Source organism: Misgurnus anguillicaudatus, chromosome 21, assembly GCF_027580225.2.
Source record: "Misgurnus anguillicaudatus chromosome 21, ASM2758022v2, whole genome shotgun sequence".
Lineage (NCBI taxonomy): Eukaryota > Metazoa > Chordata > Actinopteri > Cypriniformes > Cobitidae > Misgurnus > Misgurnus anguillicaudatus.
This window is the reverse complement of record NC_073357.2, coordinates 60,159,543-60,180,000: the sequence shown is the minus strand read 5'-3', so window position 1 is coordinate 60,180,000 and position 20,458 is coordinate 60,159,543. Positions and strand designations below refer to the sequence as shown.

The following is a 20,458-nucleotide window of genomic DNA, read 5'->3' as shown; positions in this document are numbered from 1 at the left end:
GCTGGAAGGCCAAACCAGAGGACCGGCCAACGTTTGAGTACATGCAGAGCGTTCTGGAGGACTTTAACACAGCCACAGAGGGACAGTACCAGCAACAATAACACCACAACGCTGTTAAAGAGCACATATTATGACCATTTTTACAAGATGTACTTTAAGTCTCAGGTATGCTTAGAAAGTGTCTGTTTCCCCTATTTGGGAGGGAGCAAAAAAGTGCTGTTTTCGTGTATATGCAAATGAGCTACCAGATCTGATTTCTGTAAATACAGTCTGGGACAGTAGTATCTTTAGCTGAATTAGCTCTACAATGTGCTAACAAACACCCTTAGAAAAGCTTTTGGGTAAAATTAACCAGTCAGTCAGTTGCTGTGGTGGAGCTTTATCAGTGTGACATCACATTAACAAGAGCATCAAAACATCATGTTTCATTTGGTTTAGGGTTGATTTTTTTCCATTGTAGGATGGTTGTGTTCACAAACTGTCAACACACATTTATGTCCAAACAAACACCTTATAAAAGTGGTCCTAGTTGATGTGGGGCTTACATTCATAGAAAGAAAAGTATCTCATGATTATATAACTTTATAGTCATTCTCTTTTTCTAAAGATTAAAGTGATTTGTTTATACGTGCCTTGCCTCTTTTTATGTGGAAAGCAATAAGCAGCTTTTTAATGGCACACTTATTAACTCATTCACCGCCAGCCTTTTTGAGGAAAGTTGCCCACCTGCATTTTTGTGATTTTAACAAAAGTTTCACAAAATTCCTTGCAGGAAAAATTATCTTCTACAAATATATAAACATACAAATTATATCAAATTAAAGAACACACCCTCTGCTTTCAAACAAACAATAAACGGTAACACTTTACAATAAGGTTCATTAGTTAACATTAGTTAATGTATTAACTAACATGATCAAACCATGAGCAATACACTTGTTACAATATCTATTAATCTTTGTTAATATTAATTAATAGAAATAAAGCTTTTAATTGTTTGTTCATGTTAGTTCACAGCGCATTAACTAACGTTAACAAGATTTTAATAAAGTATTATAATTTTTGAAATTAACATTAACAAATATTAATAAATGCTGTATAAGTGCAGTTCATTATTAGTTCATGTTAACTAATGTAGTTAACTACTGTTAACTAATGAACCTTATTGTAAAGTGTTACCCAAAAAACAAACAAACAAACAAACAAAACAAAATGGGGAAAAAACGTTTCATTATATATTTACTTTTTTCCACTTAAATTTAACCACTGAAATATAGATATTTCTCTTCAAAAATACAAATTTTGAGCAAAAAGCTTAAAAAATTGCGTTTTTGTAAAGGAATTTATGTTAGAGATCAGACTCAGAATGACTATCAAACATAAAGGCAGTTAAAATAAATCATTAAATCTTTTTAACTTCCGTTTTTGATAAATTTGGTTTGGCGCCATCTAATGGATAAAAGCGGTATTACACTTTCACTTTGAAATTCGTCCAGAAAGGCGTATTTATTAGTTAAATATTAACTCATAATTGATGAGATAACTCGTCAATGGCGGTGAATGAGTTAAATGAAAAAACTTGAGAAGGACTGCATATCCAAAAAAAACAACTCAAAATGTTAGGGTACAGGTGCTGGGCAACAAATAATCAATTAAAAAAACAACAGAAGCCACCTGCACACTGATAATCTGATCCAATAGATATATAATGTCCGTCGGTTGTAACGTTGCACCATTAAATCATTATATCTATTGGAGCAGATTATCAGTGTGCGGGCTGCTTCTGTTGTTTTTTACACTTATTAAATGAAACAAACGTCTTTGGACCTGCATTAGACAGAAATGCTTTTAGGGAATAACTTCAAAGTTATCATATGAGTTGAGAGGACCTTGCAGATAAGCCGGACAAATTACATTTTTGGTTTCACATTTTGTCAGTTCAAGGCTGAAGTAAAAACCCAGCGTCCAGTTTCTATGAAAAAGCAGTTGGGACACTTTTGTATAACAAGTTTAGACTTATGAAACTAAATACAACAGACATACAAGCTTGAACATTTGGATAAAACTGATAAATATCATTATACGGTCAGAAAGACATTTGTCTCTAGCGGTCACTGTGGCAGTACCCATAAAAAAATATCCCAATATGATAGGGGAGAGCGGGGCAAAACCTAAAACTTTTTGGCATTGGGGTTATCATTCAAATTTTTAAGTTAGATAATTTTTCACCACACACATCTGCTACAAATTAACACTTAGTTTGTTTGTGGGACCTATCGTACAATTGCACCGAAAGTAACAGGAGTGCAAACGTGACAACTTACCCCATACGAGGGTTTGTTGTAACACCTGCTAGAAAATTTGGTGAAGACACAAATAATTCAATAATATTGTGTCTATATACAAAAGGTGGATATTGTTTATTTATCTGCCTATAATAGATAGATAACCACACATTAATCCATCCATGATCCTTTATCTAACCATCGTGTAACTTTGCATGTAAATAGATTGTTTTTGAAAGGCAAAAACAAAAAGATAATGAGTTATTTCCCCTGATATTGTATTAGGTTATAATTATGATATTGTATTTACATTGTTTTTGTGATTAAATGTTAATGTGATTAAAATATAAGGTTGGACTTTGTGATAAAGAAATTTACTTTTATGCCTCCAAAACAATATCTTAACCAAAACCTGTCACAAATTCACAGATTATCTTCTGACAGTGAGAAAACGACCAAAAAGCCCAGATTGCTTGGCCTGTATAAATTAGACGTGTTATTAACCCTGTGTTAGTTTGTGCCCAACTGACCCCTTCCATTTACATACAGATATGTATAGATTTGGGTCCAATATGTACCTTTGAGTTACTATTATGAACTCTTTGTGCAAAGGTGTAGTTTTAACCCTGGAGAACCCAAGAAGATTTTGGGTAGCAGCAATTAACAGCGGCCAAACTTGACCCCGTGGGTTACCTTTTTAACCTCGGAGATAGTCGCAGTGACAGCTATAAGGACAATTTTGTGACCATTTTTCCGTGTTGTTGGAAGGTGGAGAAAAAAACATTCAAACGTCAGTAAAAATACAAAGAGATGGTGACTTTTTGAATAGTTTTATTATACATAAATAGAAGCACATTAAAAACCTCAAATAATTAAAACCGATAAAACACGCATTGCTCAAGTTGAGTTTTTAAGGATGCACAGTCAGCTGGGTTTCTTCCTGAGAGTTGTCGTTGCCCTCACAGATTTCCTGATGGTGCGACACAGATTTCCTGTAGACTGCGGCGTCATCGACTCTTTAATGTTGACTAGCAGACCACGTCTTGTACGAGACGGCCCTGCAGAATCATTCAGCTTAGAAAGCTCCTCCTTCAAACTACTCAGCCCCGCCTCTTTGTTCATGACATCACTCTGTAACCGCTCAATTTCACGCTCCTGCACATAATAAATGAGATGCGGTTATAACGTGCGAATGGTCACAGATTTGATGCTCACGTGTTTGTGCGTGTACCTGGGTTGAGAGTCTGTTCTGTAGATTTTGAACCTCAGCAAGTTTCTCCATGTAGCTCTCGCCGGCTTCTTGCAGGGTTTCATTTAACTCAACGATTCGCTGCTCGAGAGACACAAGCAGCTACGAATAGAAGTAAAGTATTAACTTATGTTAATGTAGTAGAACATTTAAAAAAGAAAAGTAGTCCATTCACCTCTTGTTTCTCGACACAAAGTTTCTCCACGGCGCACTTTTCCTTGTACAGCATTTTATATCTCTCTGAATCATCATGATTAGTGGATGGATCAAACAAATAAGACACCATCACCATTATAAGCAACAAGTATTTGATTGACAGGTTGAAACGGGACATACCAGCATCCTGCGTAGCAGGCAGTGGATCAGTCTGTATGGAGCTCTCCTGTGTGACGGTTGGAGCGGCTGTGGATGCAGAACGTTGGCATTTCTGTTCCAGTTCACTCACAAGCTTCTCGAGCTCCTAAAACACAACAAATCCAGGAATTTTAATCAGAGTGAATTAGCTACACGTCCAAACCTTGGATGTCATTTGCGTCTTCACGTTAATAAAACATGACAGGTGTTGCGGTGCATTAAAATAAAGGTGCTTTGTGATGCCATAGTGTTTCCAAAGCAGTCCTACATGGCACCAGGATGACCAGTTTAAATCTCTCTATATTAAAAAATTATCCCGGCTTCCTCCCAGAATGTTGGAGATGTCTCCCTAATAACACACCAACAAGCCGATGAGTTAAACCAGGTGTTTTACATAGGAAACATTCTGGGAGGGGTGCCACGTAGGACTGTGCTGGTAAACACCGGGTGCATCCAAATGCAGGGGCTGGGGCCTTCTAAGGGTGTATTTGAAGGCCAATGATGTCACCAGGCCACGACAAAGGCTGTCCCAATTTTGCTCCTTCACCTGCAGCCTCCAAAAGTGGCCTTTCTTTCCCCTGAAATCAAGGATCCATAGATGGATCCGTCACAGCTTTGGCTATCCCAAGATTCAATGCGCGCCTGTGACATCTGGGCATTATGAACATAAACATTCAGAACTGTAGTTAAATAAAAGTCTGTATTCTGCAAAGTAAAGGTCCTCGTCACGGTTTTGGTATTATAAATGATGTTTTGGTGATGTGAATTAATATTGCGCATGTTGCATTTTACTTTTATTTCTATGGTTGGGTAGTTTAATCTGTATCAATGTGTCATACTAAAATAAAATCTGGCTCCATATTTGGCTAGACAGTGTCATTTCGGTTTGCTTTGTGGACTTTACAGGCTGCAACCTTGCCTTCAAAGTCTGCGGCTTTAGGATCCAGACCCTGAAATGGTTCTTTCCTTGCATTGCTGTGATGGTGCCAGAGCTGCAATCAACACCATGTTGCCAAATAATAAAAAATAACCCCAAGTTTGGTGGTACAAAATAAAACGTAGCGCTTTTCTAAGCGGATTTAAAAGAGGAACTATATTTTATGGCGTAATAGCACTTTTGGGAGTACTTCGACTCACCTGAAAAGTCCGCTCCCCTTCTCACTCTCATAATGGGAGAGGGAGGGTGTTACTGCGCCGAGTCGAAGTACTCCTTAAAGTGCTATTACGCCATAAAATATAGTTCCTCTTTTAAATCCGCTTAGAAAAGCGCTACGTTTTATTTTGTACCACCAAACTTGCTCGTATAACTACTCGTCTTAAATAGGAAAAACGTTGATGTGTTTGGTCACTTCTAACTTTATCTCTAAATGGTACAATTGAATGAATGGGGCTAAGCTAAATGCTATCGAAGCGTCGCAGCGCGCTCCATCGCTTACGTGCACGCACACAGATGATAGAGGGATGTATCAACAATTCTTAGTTAAGGTAATAACATTTTAATATTGAAAAAGAGTAGACTATTCCTTAAAAATTATGCATCCTGCCTTTAAAGAACACTTTGGAAAATGGAGTCGGGCCAAGTACCAAAACACATTTATAGCCAATCAGCAGTAATGGGTGTGTCTAGTAACCAACATCATTGCCAGGGTTGCGTGTGTGTGGTCCAGATTCTATTGGGGTAGGGGTGTGTTTGTTTATGTGATTTTAAATATCAGCATTGGCTTCCAGAGATCATGCAGCACCTTTAACAATAACGAAAGCCGTTTTATATTGCAAGACCTTCATTGGCTCGTTGTAAACAGCATTGCTAATAATCAAAGCATTTTGAAGGGACAGATCATCCAAAAATAAAAATCATCATGTACTCTCTCATCATCATGTCATTTTGCTGAACACAAGCCATTTGTAATCAAGCAGGAAACCGGAGCACCATTGGCTTCCATGGTAGGAAGGAAAAATACTGTGGAAGTCAATTGTGCTTCAAAACGATTTGGTTAACAAACGTTGCTCTAAGGCCCCATTTAAATTGCATGCTTGAAGTGACTCAATTCTGTCCCTCATGTGGCACAGATCGGATATGACCCACGACCTTGTAAGCACGAAAAAAGTGAATGGATTCTGATATTCGCGATCGGTTTTTAGCCTCATTCATATGTCGAAATAAATCTGATGCATTCGTGTCCGCAATGCAAGTGGGCAATTCTCGCGAAATTAGACTTATGAGGTATCATGAAATATTTTGATAAAAAAGTAAATGCAAAGTAAGAGTATCAAAATAAGTTACAAACATCTCTTCACGTACTATTTTGCACATGATTTCAACTAGCATCATACAAACCAATCGTGTCGTTTTTTCCACATTTAAGGAGAAAATTTTCATTACCGCAACGCGTCCATGACTGGATTTGGGTTCTTTGTAAATATTTACATGTAAATATTTATAATTAAAATCTAAAAAATAAAATGCTTCAGTGCATGTTATACTATAAACATTTACAGTAAAGAAACATGTGGTATTTGGTGATCAATGGTAAATGTAGAGACAATAATAGGGAATATAAATGGGTCCAAGAAAAATTCTCTCATCCTCCAACAATTTTCAATCACCGTTTAAGGCCTCAAGGAACTAACATTTTTAAAACAAATTGTTGAAAGGGACATAATTGACTGTGACACTCAAGATGGCTGCCAGGTAAGCAGTTCTTATTTTTTCTCTCCAAATAAAAGTTGAAGTTTAGTTTGTCATTGTACCTAGACAATTTTTTAATTCTCATTACCGAAACATGAGTTTGTAAATGCATATATTTAATGTAATATCATGTTGTGGTAATGATAATTTTTTATAATGATAATCTAAAAAATGTAAGTAATTCTATAGGAAATAATTAAAATCCTTTAAAATAATGGTTATAGTAAGTTCAGACCTTAATCTTATGTGTGTAAAAAAAATAGGCTTCAAGGGCTTTTTAAAAATTCTGATGCTGGACACGGATTACGTGAGAATCAGCCAAGCGGTCAGATCAGATACTCTTTTGTCTGTGTCCATTACATAATTTTACTTCCTCTGTGGTATAATCTGTTGCCAAGTGTTTAGTGTAAATGCATATATCGGATAAAAGTCGCTTTTAAAAGATGCAATCGGATTGTCAAAAAAAAAAAAAAGGAATTGGGAATCAAGATCTGCAGGGTAAATCCAGCCAAAATTCAGGCAGCATGAGTAAATGATGACAATTTCCATTTTTGGGTGAACTATCCATTTAATTGTGCTGAAATGTTGAGTAGTGCATGTATGTGCGTACCTTGACTCGTTCTTGCTCTTCATTGAATTCCTCTATCGGGACATAATCTTCCTCCAGCCTCTCCAGAGCACACTGGTACGCATGTTCTTTCAAAGCCTCTTTATACATGTCAAAAGTGCTCTCCATCTTCTCTTCATAACTCTCCTTTAGATCCATCACCTGACGACTTCAAAGGGAGAACAGATGTGAGGGTCTTTTGCATAATTTTTTTTGCATTTTCTCCTTTTATTGCATACACACTTACCTGTGCAGCTCCTCTGCCTCCATGATTTGTTGCATCATAGCATCTCCCATTTCCTTCCGGATCTGAATCTCCTGCAGCAGGTTCTTTCTGCGCTCGGCCAACAGCTTGACGCGCAAACTCTCCACCAAACTCATCAACTCCTGCAGAGGAACAAAAGGCGATCACAGATTTCAGTGACAAGAAACAATGTTGTTACGTCGTGATTGGGGAAAAAAAAAGGTCACCTCTTGAGGTAATATTGACATGTCTGCTTCATCATCACTGTCCAATAACTCTTCTTCAGATAGATAATCATCTACCGCCTGGTCATCAATCACACCATTTTTCAACAATGGCTTTCCATCACGATTAACCAGTCGAGGTACCAAAGACTCCACAGATCTCTGTGGTATCACCTGTAGTACCTGACACACAAATACAGCCTTACATAAATCTATGAACTTTGTGTTCAATTAGTAGAATACTACAATAAAAGTGGCAAATAAGTTTCAACACAATGACTCTGAGGGCTCCAGAGGATGAGGCATCACACCTGACATATACCTGTTGAGATATCATCAAGTAAAACTTATCAAACCTGCTTGGCGACAGCAGAGAACTTCATGACATGGAGGGTTTCATCATAAGTGGAGGCACATTGGTTGATGTTCACAATCATGGAAGCTCGGCCACGCCCACAAAACATTCCCTGAAAGAGCCGTGTTAGTTTGCTCTCTCGAAACGGTACGTAATGGGTCTTTGTCCTTAGAGGAAAACAAGATCGCACAGGAACACTGTTTAGTTCAGAATGTGAAATTTGGAAAACAACTAAATAGCATAGACACAAAAGCCAACCGTTTTGCTTCTACCTTTCATTTTGGTTATTCCTAAGGGCTGCGATACACTTGCCGAGGATCAGTAATGAATTATTGATGTTTCCGGCCTCTTTCAGACGCTCCCCAAACGTTTTGGTTTTGTTGCATCGTTCAGAGCCGGCCAAGTCACAAAGCGAAAGACTGAGGAAAATAAAGCGTTACCATACCAAATAAACACGTTCTCCAACAAAAATCACTTACTCGGATAATCCCTGGACATCTGCTCCTTCAATTCGAATCAGTTTGATGGTGAAAATGCTGTGACTGCAAACAAACCATAGAAAAATTTGATTTAAGATTGGGTTAGGGACTTTTAAAAGATCTATTATTTCATACTACTCAGGGGGTAAAAATGGTTAGGGTTTGAGTTAAGTGTAATTTTGGTTTCTTTTGATTAAAATGTTGATCCAGCATCACATCTTACTTTGTGAAACCTAACAACCCTATAATAATGGGGGGCTTTGTCCAAATCAAGTCCAAATTTAGCAACGGTTAAAAAATGTATTACAATATTTATGGTTGGAAATTCACAATACATCTTCATAAAAACATGATCTTTAATATGCTAACGATTTTTTTCATGAAAAACGATCATTTTGACCCATACAATGTATTTTTGGCTAACGCTACAAATATACCTGGGTGATTCTCGCGAAATTAGACTTATGAGGTTTCATGAAACATTTTGATGAAGTAAATGCAAAGAGTATCAAAATAAGCATACAGTTACAAACATCTAATGTACTATTTTGCACATGATTTCAAATGATCATTCAAACCAATTTTGTTGTTTTCCGACATTTAAGGGAAAAATTTCATTACTGCAATGTGTCCATGACTGGATTTGGGTTTTTTGACATGGAAATATTTATAATTTAAAAAATATAAAATAAAATGCTTCAGTGCATGTTATATTATAAACACTTACAGTAAAGAAACATGTGGTATTTGGTGATCATTGGGAAATGTAGAGACAATAATAAGATGTAACAATAAATGTGTACAAAACCAATTTTCTCATCCTCCGCAACAATTTTCAATCATTGTTTGAGCCCTCAAGGAACTAAAATTTTCAACAAAAAAAGCTGTTGTAAGGGACATAATTGACTGACACTCAAGATGGCTACCAAGCGGTTCTTATTTTTTCTCTCCAGATAAAAGTTGAAATTTTGTTTGTCATATAGTACCTAGACAACTTTTTGGTTCTCATTACCAAAACATAAGTTTGTAAATGCATATATTTAATGTAATATCATGTTGCGGTAATGATAATTTTTGATAATGATAATCTAAAAGATGTAAATAATTCTATAGACGGTTTCATCGGACGCACGTGATACACGTCTGTATCCAAACTTTAATTCCAGTTTCTTTTTTTAATGGTCTGACTAGTTGCTAAACTGATCTCTTGAACAAATGCCTCGTCAAAAATAACAAATGTTTTGGTTTCCTTTGTAATCTACGTGTTGTTTTTTTGATTGTTATATAAATAAACTACGTTTAAAGTACTTGGTGGTTATTTATTGTTAGCGGAGTTTACCGGAAGTTACGTGCGGACCGTGACAGCCGCTTGTTTATGTTGTTACTGCTGAAACAGTCTATAGGAAATATTTTGTAATCCTCTAAATATAATGGTTATAGTTCAGACCTTAATCTTGTGCAAAAAAAAATGGCTTCAGGGGCTTTTAAAAAATTCTAATGCTGGACACGGATTTCGTGAGAATCACCCACCTGTGCAACTTATGACTTTGGTTTATGTGGTCCAGGGTCAAATTTATACAAGTTTGGAACAACTTGCGGGTGAGTTCATGACAATTTTTATTTTAGGGGAACTATGCCTTAAAACAACTCATAAACTGACAACAATTAACCTTCTGCTGGATGACTGGTTCATCTTTGTGGATGCTGCGCTGCGGTTCTTATTCCCCACACGTAGAACTTTGCTGGCCTCCTCTGCGTTCTGGACATTGACCCATCGCAAATCTACAACAACACTCGGACATCACTGACATTCATTTAAACATGCAGCATCATCTTTGCATTTAAAATCAGTGAATTATCTTCACCTCTGACGTAAGAGCTCCCCACACCATCCTCACACACCCGCAGCGCAGGACGCCTCTTGGTTTTGCTGGTGTGTGCCGGCTGAAGCAGATCATACACGTGCTCGTTGTAGATCTCATAAAATGCCACCCAAACAGAGTAAAAACAATGGCTTTCATCAGTGACACCATCAGCACTGTCAACTAAAAGACACGGGTCAAAGTTTAAACTGCCGTTTCCACATTCATGAGCTCGAACACATCAAAATGCTCATACCCGTATGATCATACGAGACTCCAGAAAAAGACAGACTGTTCACAGAGGATGAGCTTCTATTTCTGCTGGCTCTTGAGGGTTCAGGATCCTAAGGACATTAAGGTTAAACGATGACATTATTCCTCTACACATACATTAAAAGACTGAATCTGCTTGAACCTTTTAGTCAAACCTTGGTCAAGTGCAGACAGATGCCCAACTTAAATCTTAGCACTAGATCGAGGTATACAGATTTAACAAACTTTCTCTGAAGTCCAGAGAGCAAGTGATCAAAGTCTTGTAAATCTAATGCCATCTATGCATTTGGCAGACACCATTCTGGCTAGAAGGGATACAGCTACAGCCCAAATCCTGTGAAATGTTGGGTTTAGGGTTAAGTGTAGAGGTAGGATTAGGATGTAAACCGTGCTTCTGGCTAGATGGGATACAGCTACCACCAAATCTTACAAGATGTTGGGTTTAGGGGTAGGATAAGGATGACAGAGCTCTTCCAAGATTTACAAGCCATAGCTGCAACTTTTCTAGCCACAATCAGCAAAAATGTATCTAAAGCGACTCAAGCTATGCATTTTAATCAGTATACACTTTTCCTGGGATTGAACCCATAAACGGTTATACTGCTAAGGAAGCTATAGGAACACCTGTAAGTATGCTTATACAGGGTTCCCACATCTTAGTTTACTTTAAATTCAAGGACTTTCCAGGTCCAATACCCTCAAATTCAAGGACTAAATGTGGGACACATTTCAAGTGAGAGCAAGGTTACATCAGGTTACCTTTAAAGATACAGTGTTACAGTTCCCTTTCGAGGGAACTCGCGCTGCGTCACTGCGGTGACACTTTGGAGACGCCTCCAAGGTTAAGTGCGTCTGAATATATCAAATTTAACCAATGGTGAGGCTTAACGAAAAAGACAGGGTGACGCGGGAGCCAGGAGGTATATCGCTATCTGAAATATTGTCAAAGATGGTGTTACAGGGACGCAGGAACTATGGCAAGGGAGACGCAGCGTCTCGTTCCCTTCTCAGGGAACAACAGTTACATACGTAACCAGAGACGTTTTCAGGTTTTATTAACCATAACGATACCTCAGATGTCAATATTTGGTGGTTTTAATATGAATGCAAAGTATCTGATAATTATTATCCGAATTACATTACACCCATAAAATGTTGTTTTATCATCAATGCGCATACAAAAATCTTAAGACTGGTTTCTTAAGAGCCATAACACAACACAAGAATGAATTTTGGTGTTATTGGCATGTTGCGGTCTGATGTGTGATTGTATAATCTGGCATCATGTACCTCTTTAAGCAGAGCGAAGAGTGCTGCCTTGGCATTTCTCTCTGCTTTAACTTGCTCCGAGTCCAGTTTCTGCACGTCTGAGCTTAAATATGGCTTTAGATCCATGGTCTCATACTGGCGGCCAGTGATGTGTTTGAACAAAACCTCTAACGCACGCGGCAAAATGCCCGGCTCCTTCTGAGAACCTTGAAACAAAAGACATGCGAGAACGTAACATCTTAAAATAAAATTTAAAAAGACTTTGCAAAGTGCTGATAGGTTTGTGGACGTGCAGATTATGGTTGAATGGATATCCGAAGAGAGCGTTACCTTGTATGGTGTAAGTTTTTCCAGCGTTGGTAACTCCATAACTGAACACCAATGCATTTTTTCCATGTAGAAAGTCTTGCACCTGTGAACTGATTGTTCCCTCAAAGAACTCGGATTGAGTGCATGTTGGCCCAAAGATCTACAATGAAGTCACGATTGAGATTCACAGAAATAAACTGGAACAAAGGTCTGGGGTTTATGGTGGCATCTCACCTGTGTGAAGTTAAATTTATAAACCTGCTGGCCTATGCCCTTCTCGCTGTTCTTCATGGTAGCAGATCCTTTAGGAGCATGAAGGGAAATTATCTCAGAGTTCTCCAGCAACACACAACCCTGTGAAGAAAGTGTTTGTGAAATTTCAATATGTTTAAAGCACTTCAGAAATGAGTTTTGCAATACCTGATTTTCATTGCTTTTGAGTTCTTCTTCACTAAACGGGCGCACTTTCAAGTAGACTCGAAGTTGATGCTGCTCATGACCTTCAGCAGATTCACTCTGAATGCACAAGACATCAAACACCACACTGAGAGCTGTACGACATGTTATCAGTTCAAGAGAAGATCAGTATAATAATACCTGTGATGTAATGGAGGAAACTCCAGAAAGTTCTGGTAAAGGTGCATGATGAGTTTCACAGGCAGTCGACTCCATAGCCACTAACAAGGTTTCCTCATTCGTCACATCCACGACTGTTGACATGACTAACAGATTAAAAACTTCTAAATTTCATAAAATAAAAGCAGTGATTGAAGAAACACAGGAACAACTAAACTTTTCTTTGTGGGTCAATGATTCAGATGGGTGAAACAAATTCAACAGAACAGTTTTGAGCAAGCTAAACTTCAAACAAACACTGTGACAGTGGAAAACTAATGCCACAGGTGAGCTGAGATTTTACCCAAAGGAGGAAACCAACCAATCAAATCTCACCTGCAACACCTGATCACCAATCAGAACAGGTGTGCCATTAAAAAAGGCACACCTGTGCATTTAGGGTGTATGTCTGAAATCCAAAATTACAGGTGCACTTCAGTTTAAAGCTTTGGCATTTATTGCCCGTTTAATTGTTGTCCTGAACCCTTTTAATACACCAATTTTGGCACCTAATTATTTGGGCAAATACATCAGATGGGCAATCTCATGCAAAACCTTACCAGAAAAGGTCAATATCCATGCAATGTCTCAGTTAAAGTTTTTAATTTTTTACTATTTTAACGTTAAGTGAGTGCGACTTTCAGATTTGTCATGTCCATAAAGTTGTTTCTTCCACATAAATGCGCACACAAAATTAAATATTTGTTGTTTGAACAAATTTAAATTTCTCTATTTATTATTGCTTCTAGTTTGTGCCTTTTAATTCACAAAATTCCTACAAAGTATGTTGTCAAAGTAGGCCTGTGCAATTATCGTTTTTGATTTACAATTTAAATTTTTGCTCCAAAACATTACAAAAACAAGATAATCAAGGTAAAACAACTATTGTGCAATTAAAATATAAATTGCACGCTGCTAGACCTATGTATTTGTAAGGCACTTTGAAGGTTGACACATGTAGCCTAAAAGGTAAATAAATCCATGTTTTAATGTCAGAGTAATTGTCATGATTTTTTTAAATACCCACGATTATGATTTTGTCCATAATTTAGCAAACCTACATCAAAGTATGGTTTCCCTCAAATTTTCTCATTACTCAGAAATGTCAGCAAACCTCAAAATAGTATTTTATTTCAAAGTCAACAAAACAGAAAACTATTACATTCATTGTTAATTTGCACAAAAAGTGCAAAGCAGAGGTAAATTGAGATTTTCTTGACTCCAATAGTCAAAGTTTATATTAAGTAAAGGCAAATCAGCTGTAAAAGGCTAGTTAATGAGGGTAAGGCAGACAAATCCTCTCATAAACAGAAGTGAACCATGGTGTCTTTGGTGTTGTATTTTATTGTGAAAAACGAGTGTAAAAATGTGACCTTGATCACTTAAACCCATATAAAACACAGCAGACAGGTGTCTGAAAAATCTCCACCTTTATTGCACAAAAAGCATTTACACATAAGCTGAATTCGTCAGTTTAGGCATCTGCAATGGTGACCCCAACATTCACACCCGGCTCGATGCGGATGCTGATTATCTGCTTGACGATCTCAGATAGGCTTGTGAATCCACATCTGAAATCTGTCCCAGGTCTTGGAATCTTCACCGCAAGGCTTCTTACGAGTCATGATGCACAGCCTACAAAAATAAAACACTGAAATTCAGATCACATCTGATCATATAACATGTAGCGTACACTTAAAAGGAAATTTTTAGATAGTGAATTACACAAAGCTCTCCACCATCACAGCCTGAATACTAAATGAAGAGACAAAACCACACTTAAGAAATCACATGCTCACCTAAGCGGGCATCTGTATGGGTCCCTTCACCTTCAGGCTCTTCACCTTGGCACCACAGATCAAATCAGGGCACACTAAAACAGAGAAAATCTGTTACCATAGACATCAAATCCAACCAGTGCACAGATCAGTTTGAAGTACAAGGCTCAGAATAGCGTATTATATAATCACATATGAAGTCATATATAAATGTATCATCCTCATAGCCGCATATTTAGCAGACAAAGACCTTAAAGTGTGAACTCACCCTTCTCTCCAGAGACTTAACATCTTCGCTGGTCAGTATGATGACCAATGCCTGTCTTCAAACGCCTGTCAAATTTATAAACATAAAACGCATATAAATACATGGGCATGTAAAACAGACACGTCAGTGACGTTACAGTTCATGTGTACAAAACACAGTGAGTAAAGTTGACTCTAACACAAAAGTTTAACAGCAAATCTGAACACTTGTGAATATATTACAATATACTTGTTAAAATATTACAATAAAGGTACTTAATGTGGACATTTATCGTTCTGTTATTCGATATTCAACAACTTTAGCAATGGAGTGCACGTGGTGCTGCGAGAGTCTATTTAACACAAACACGCGGATAAAAACAAATAGCTTATATTTGTATTATTTGTGGCAATTAAAAAACAATATTTACCATCGTCATTGTCTCCTGGTTGACTTATTCGCATAAACGCGAAATGCGTTAATTGAGAAAATTTGTGAAGCAACCACATTGCGCTCTACTGAAAGGAAGGGTGAACGGCCTGCGCGAATATTTATATGACGCATCCGGGTACTCTGTGACGTCAACAATGTGTCCATACGTCAGCACATCCGCCGAATTTCGCGGGACTTTTGCGTTGTCAACAATTATAATATAATGATTAGGAATAAATCTATTTTCTCTCTGCATGGTTTAACAGAAATATAATAGGATTTTTTTCAGTTTTTGATATATTTGGCAATTTTTTGACTTATGAAGAGTTTATGTCTGTTCATAATTTCCCCTTACCATTTAAAGAATATAATGCAGTGCTTAAAGCGATTCCTTCCGGTCTACATCAACTTGTTAAATGTCATCTAAGTTTAAGTAATAATGATACAAAAGAACCTGATTTGATTCTAGATGGGATAAGCATATTTAACAAAAAAAATGTAATAATAAATTCGACATATTCTTCAGAACAAAAAGCATAACATTTCTAACGGTTCATTTTATTGGGCGTCTTTTATTGAATTTATAGATTGAAATGAGGCCTGCCTGTTACCTTATAAGTATTGTATTCCCAATAAGACCAAAGAAATTCATTTTAATATCTTAAATAAAATATATCCTGTAAATGATACTGTGGCAAAATATAGGATGTTGACAACTCTTGCTCATTTTTTGGAAATGAAGAAGAAACAGACACATTTATTTTTTCATTGTGACAAAACTCAAAATTTTTGGAAAAATACCTTGATTCTTCCAAATACTTCCAGTTAAAAGAAATAATTTGCTACTATGAAGGCACATCTAATATACCAAATAATTACATTGTAAATTTTTTTATTTTATTTGGAAAATATTTTATTCACAAACAAAAATTCTCTAAATCGCAGCTTAACTTTCCACATTTCCTAATCGAAGTTGAAACTTTTCTAAAATCCCTTAAATTTGTTAAAAACAAGAAAAATGAAAGATTTTTGAAATATTATGATGACTTTTTCTGTATAACCACTGATTCATAATGTTTTCCTATGTTAACCTGTTTTTTTTTATATTATATATTTATATATTTTTTTATACTAATTTATCTTTCTGTTATCGTATTTTATTTGTCAAACTTTACATATATAATTTGTATGTTTTCATCCCTGTAGAGGTTTTTGTGTATTCTGTCTGTTTTGTGTATTGTTAAATGTTTTTGAAGCATTAATAAAAAAAATTAAAAAAACTTTTGCGTTGTCTGCATGTGAATTTAAACAAAATTATTTAAATTAATTAATGCAGTAAATTCAAAACATTATAATGTTTACTGCATATGTTATAAATTTCATGTATACAATTATTTTAAACGTTTGGGAATTAGCATTTTTTTCTTAAATTACTTAGTTTCTAAGGGTGCACTGTGTATAAACATAAAAAAGATAAGTGTATCCATTTCCAGTCCCAAACCCAACATTTAAATTAAAGGGTATAGTTCACCCAAAAATGAAACATAAAAAAAATAAAAAAAGATAAACATAAAAAGATAAGTGTATATGTTTCGAGTCCCAAACCCAACATTTAAATTAAAGGGTATAGTTCACCCAAAAATGAAAATTCTGGCATAAATTTCTCATCCCCATGTTGATCTAAATCTGTATGGATTTTTTCTGATAAACACAAAAGAAGAGATTTTGATACATGATAGTAAGCACACAACTGATTGTAACCATTGACTTCCATAGTAGGAAAAACAAATACGACGGAATTCAATGGGAACCGTCAAATGTGTGCTTACCTTCATTTATCACAATACTTTTATAATATTTGTTTTTACAGTTTTTCAAAGTTTAACACTCATTAATCAACATATGAAGTGGATTAAAACCTTTCATAAAATTCATCTTAAAAGCCAATACCCGTTCTGTCATAGAACAACTTTGATAAACTTTAGTCCATTTCCAATGTTAACTAGTGTAGTTCAATGATCTCTTTTCTATTCTCTCTAGCTTTGAATGACCACTTGTAAAAATAGCTTTGTGTACAAAATCCATTAGCCAACCATGTTTTTTGTAGCAGCACATTACCATTAACAAAATCATGGTTTAACATTTTTAATCTCCAATCAAACCATGGTTGTACTAAAGGTATACTAAATTTGGACGTTGCTAAATTAATAAATGGGTCAAAGCAGAAGATGACATCTAGAGATTTGTCACTCATCTTACACCTAGTTTTCATTTTGCTTAATACATGCGTCTTTGAAGAAAAAGATAAATATGATGGAATTCGTTCTGCAATTCATACTTGTAACATACAATTAATGTGACCTCCAACAGTTAACACCATAAGAAACACAGTAGACATGCATCCAAAAATCTCCATGTTTATTGCGCACACGGCAATTACACAGTAGCTGAACGTGTCAGACACAGTTTAGGCATCTGCAATGGTGACCTCAACCTCTACACCTGGCTCGATGCTGATGCTGGTGATCTGCTTGACGATCTCAGATGGGCTGTGCAGATCAATCAGACGCTTGTGAATCCGCATCTGAAATCTGTCCCAGGTCTTGGAACCTTCACCGCAAGGTGTCTTACGGGTTGTGATGCGCAGAGTCTACAAAAAAAGACAATACATTACACAGCTATAATACCAGAAGTGACAAACTACAACATTCAAACCACATAATACTAGTCCTACTATTGCACCTTATGTTGGTCACTTTGGATAAAAGCATCTGCTAAAACTAATAAACGTAATACAAAACATCTATGATGGAATCAGGTGTTCACCTTAGTGGGCATCCGCACGGGTCCCTTCACCTTCAGGCTCTTCTCCTTGGCACCACGGATCAAATCAGCGCACACTACAAGAGAAAATCTGTTAACATCGACATCAAATCCACCCAGGTGCACAGATCAGTCCTGAAGTACAGGGCTCAGAATAGCGACAAAATAATCACATGAAGTCATTATAGTGTAATTGTCCTCATAGCCGCATATTTAGCAGACATAGACCTGAAAGTGTGAACTCACACTTTCTCCAGAGACTTAACATTGCGGCTGGTCAGGGTGATGCGGATACGGTGGATGGCGACCTCTGCCTCAACAGGTGCTTTACCAGTGTCTTTAAATGCCTGACAAATATAAACATAAATATATGTAAAATATAGACAATGATGTTACAGGACATTTGTACTAAACAGGGAGTTACATAATGTTGCCTTTAAAGAAATAGTTGAAACATGCAAATCTGAGCACTTGTGGAAAACTGCATTTTAAAGTTGCAATGCAAGTAACTTTATGTATAACTTTAGGTACATATAAATGTTATGTTTACACCCTCATCCGTCTGAAGTACCAAAACGTCAGTCTAGCAAAGAAAGTAGCTAAATCAAAGCCTTAAATATTCATTCATACTACATTCATATGAGAACACAAATGTAGTTTAATGCAAACTGTAACTAATCACTGACAATGATATAGCATCAGTAACAGAGCGCACGTGCTCCCGCGAGAGCCTCCATAACACATAAACAACACAGACCCGGAAAGAACAAAGAGCGCATATTTGTATAAACTTGGTAATTAAAATTAAATTACCATAGTTATGTTTCCTGACCGACTTATTCGTAGCAACGGCTAAAACGCGAACAGCGGTGAGTCAGGAAGCGCGCACTCTCTACGCTCTTCAGGAAAGGAAGGATGAGCGGCCTGCTCGAGTATTTATATGGCGCATCCGGGTACTACGCGACGTCAACACTGCGTCTATACGTCACATCCGCCGAAACAATGCGAAAGGATTTTGCGGGACTTTTGCTTGGTTTGCTTTGACAGTAGTCCTCAATCCGAAGGCTGCAGCTTGCGGAGGTTGCATATGCAGGCTGCATACGTCATCAAGCCTGGTTTATTTCAGTTAAATGAGTATTACATTTGCAAATCATAATCATATTACAACAATTTACGAATAACTAAGAATAATAGGCAACTTTATAATTGTTAATATTCTGAAATAAGACAGTCTTGATGACGTATGCAGCCTGGATATGCGACCTCCGGAGGCTGCAGCCTTCGAATTGAGAAACTGCATTTTTCATTTTTAAATTTGAACTTTTTTTCAATACTTTTAACAATAAACAGAAAAAGGCCTTTACCCGGAGATTTACAAAAGAAGACTCAGATATAAACTCAATTTTCGTTAACACTCATATCAAGTAAAAAAAATTAAATAAAATACAACAAATACAGACAGTGTAGTAGGGGGTTTTCACATTCTGAAATCAAAATCCTCTATATAAATATTTTGCTTTGGGACTTTATATCCCTTTTAACATCTCCAAACAAATTCCTCTTTAAACACCACAAAACATGGGGGAGTTTTACAACATTTACATTTATGAATGTAAAATTTTTACAGCATCAACCAATTATTTACAACATAGTATACAACATTTTATAGGTAATCTTTGGTGAATGCAACCAAAAGCATCATTACATAAAGCTTGTACTAAATTACACTGAAAAAAATTCAAATTGCATACTTGGCATATGTTAGAGTCCCCAACATTAAATCATAAAAATTATTTTGCGGGATAAATGTGATTCATCATTTTAAAGTGCACCTCTTTACATTAAAGGAAATGTAAGAAAATTTGTTCTTATTTTAGACACTTCTCTTTTTATCAAAATGACAAAATACTTAAGATCTCTTTACTGGTCCTGTTTTTGTATTTTGTCATGTTGCAATAGACAATTTCTTGAAAAAATCTATTAAAACATTTTTTATCAGAAAAATTGAAATTTTCTATCTTAAGACCTAGCTTTTTGGGAATTATTGTTGAATATTTTACTTGTTTCTTAACTAAATTAATCATTTGCAATGGTATACTCTTTATAATCCTATTGTATATTTTAGGGGAGCCATTTATTTTTTATTTACCACAAAAATCATCATTTAAAGTTGTCCATAATATGCCTTTCTTCCACCAATCATCAATAAGGAGAGTTTTTTCTATTCACCAAAACACCTGTTATTCCAGAAAGACATGTTATTTGGGCTAAAATTATGTTTAAAAATCAATTTCCAGTATAATAGTACTTGTTGATGAAAAGTAGAAAGTTTTATGGGTAGTTTAGACAATTCAAAGTGGCAAC

The 20,458-nt window shown here is 36.3% G+C and overlaps 3 protein-coding genes, 1 long non-coding RNA gene and 2 other non-coding genes across 7 annotated transcripts in view; 1 reads left to right on the top strand and 5 right to left on the bottom strand.

Annotated features, from left to right (window-relative positions):
• LOC129453027 (tyrosine-protein kinase Lyn) overlaps nt 1–857 on the top strand; it is an 11,091-nt gene extending 10,234 nt beyond the window's left edge. The window contains exon 13 of the mRNA XM_055217092.2: nt 1–857. This exon is cut by the window's left edge and continues 99 nt beyond it. Coding sequence (XP_055073067.2) covers nt 1–101 — 101 coding nt within the window. The 3' untranslated portion in view covers nt 102–857.
• Nucleotides 858–3,099: 2,242 nt separating this feature from the next.
• On the bottom strand, nt 3,100–13,103 carry LOC129453011 (kinesin-like protein KIF20A). 2 transcript variants are annotated; one of them, XM_055217077.2, is made up of 18 exons: nt 12,797–13,103; nt 12,620–12,715; nt 12,434–12,553; nt 12,221–12,359; nt 11,912–12,096; nt 10,605–10,692; nt 10,352–10,531; nt 10,157–10,268; nt 8,487–8,549; nt 8,280–8,426; nt 8,009–8,204; nt 7,656–7,835; nt 7,432–7,571; nt 7,188–7,353; nt 3,871–3,994; nt 3,710–3,774; nt 3,517–3,636; nt 3,100–3,440 (listed from the first exon to the last, which is right to left on the bottom strand). In XM_055217077.2, the coding sequence occupies exons 1-18, from the start codon at nt 12,917–12,919 to the stop codon at nt 3,210–3,212; spliced, it is 2,475 nt and encodes an 824-aa protein (XP_055073052.2). In that variant the 5' UTR covers nt 12,920–13,103; the 3' UTR covers nt 3,100–3,209. The 2 variants fall into 2 exon arrangements, with proteins under 2 accessions (XP_055073052.2, XP_055073059.2); XM_055217084.2 differs by having other exon boundaries at nt 8,009–8,174; nt 12,797–13,102.
• A 1,124-nt stretch (nt 13,104–14,227) lies between these two features.
• Nucleotides 14,228–15,427, bottom strand: LOC129448703 (uncharacterized). The gene is made up of 4 exons (XR_008645854.2): nt 15,270–15,427; nt 14,861–14,925; nt 14,614–14,687; nt 14,228–14,449 (listed from the first exon to the last, which is right to left on the bottom strand). It is a non-coding gene; the product is annotated as an uncharacterized lncRNA (long non-coding RNA).
• LOC129418220 (small nucleolar RNA U54) lies at nt 14,753–14,822 on the bottom strand. The gene has a single exon (XR_008636037.1). It is a non-coding gene; the product is annotated as a small nucleolar RNA U54 (small nucleolar RNA).
• A 2,245-nt stretch (nt 15,428–17,672) lies between the features above and the next one.
• rps20 (ribosomal protein S20) lies at nt 17,673–19,065 on the bottom strand. The gene is made up of 4 exons (XM_073859561.1): nt 18,908–19,065; nt 18,344–18,441; nt 18,098–18,173; nt 17,673–17,921 (listed from the first exon to the last, which is right to left on the bottom strand). The coding sequence occupies exons 1-4, from the start codon at nt 18,908–18,910 to the stop codon at nt 17,739–17,741; spliced, it is 360 nt and encodes a 119-aa protein (XP_073715662.1). The 5' UTR covers nt 18,911–19,065; the 3' UTR covers nt 17,673–17,738.
• Nucleotides 18,237–18,302, bottom strand: LOC129418217 (small nucleolar RNA U54). The gene has a single exon (XR_008636036.1). It is a non-coding gene; the product is annotated as a small nucleolar RNA U54 (small nucleolar RNA).
• Nucleotides 19,066–20,458: the final 1,393 nt, after the last annotated feature.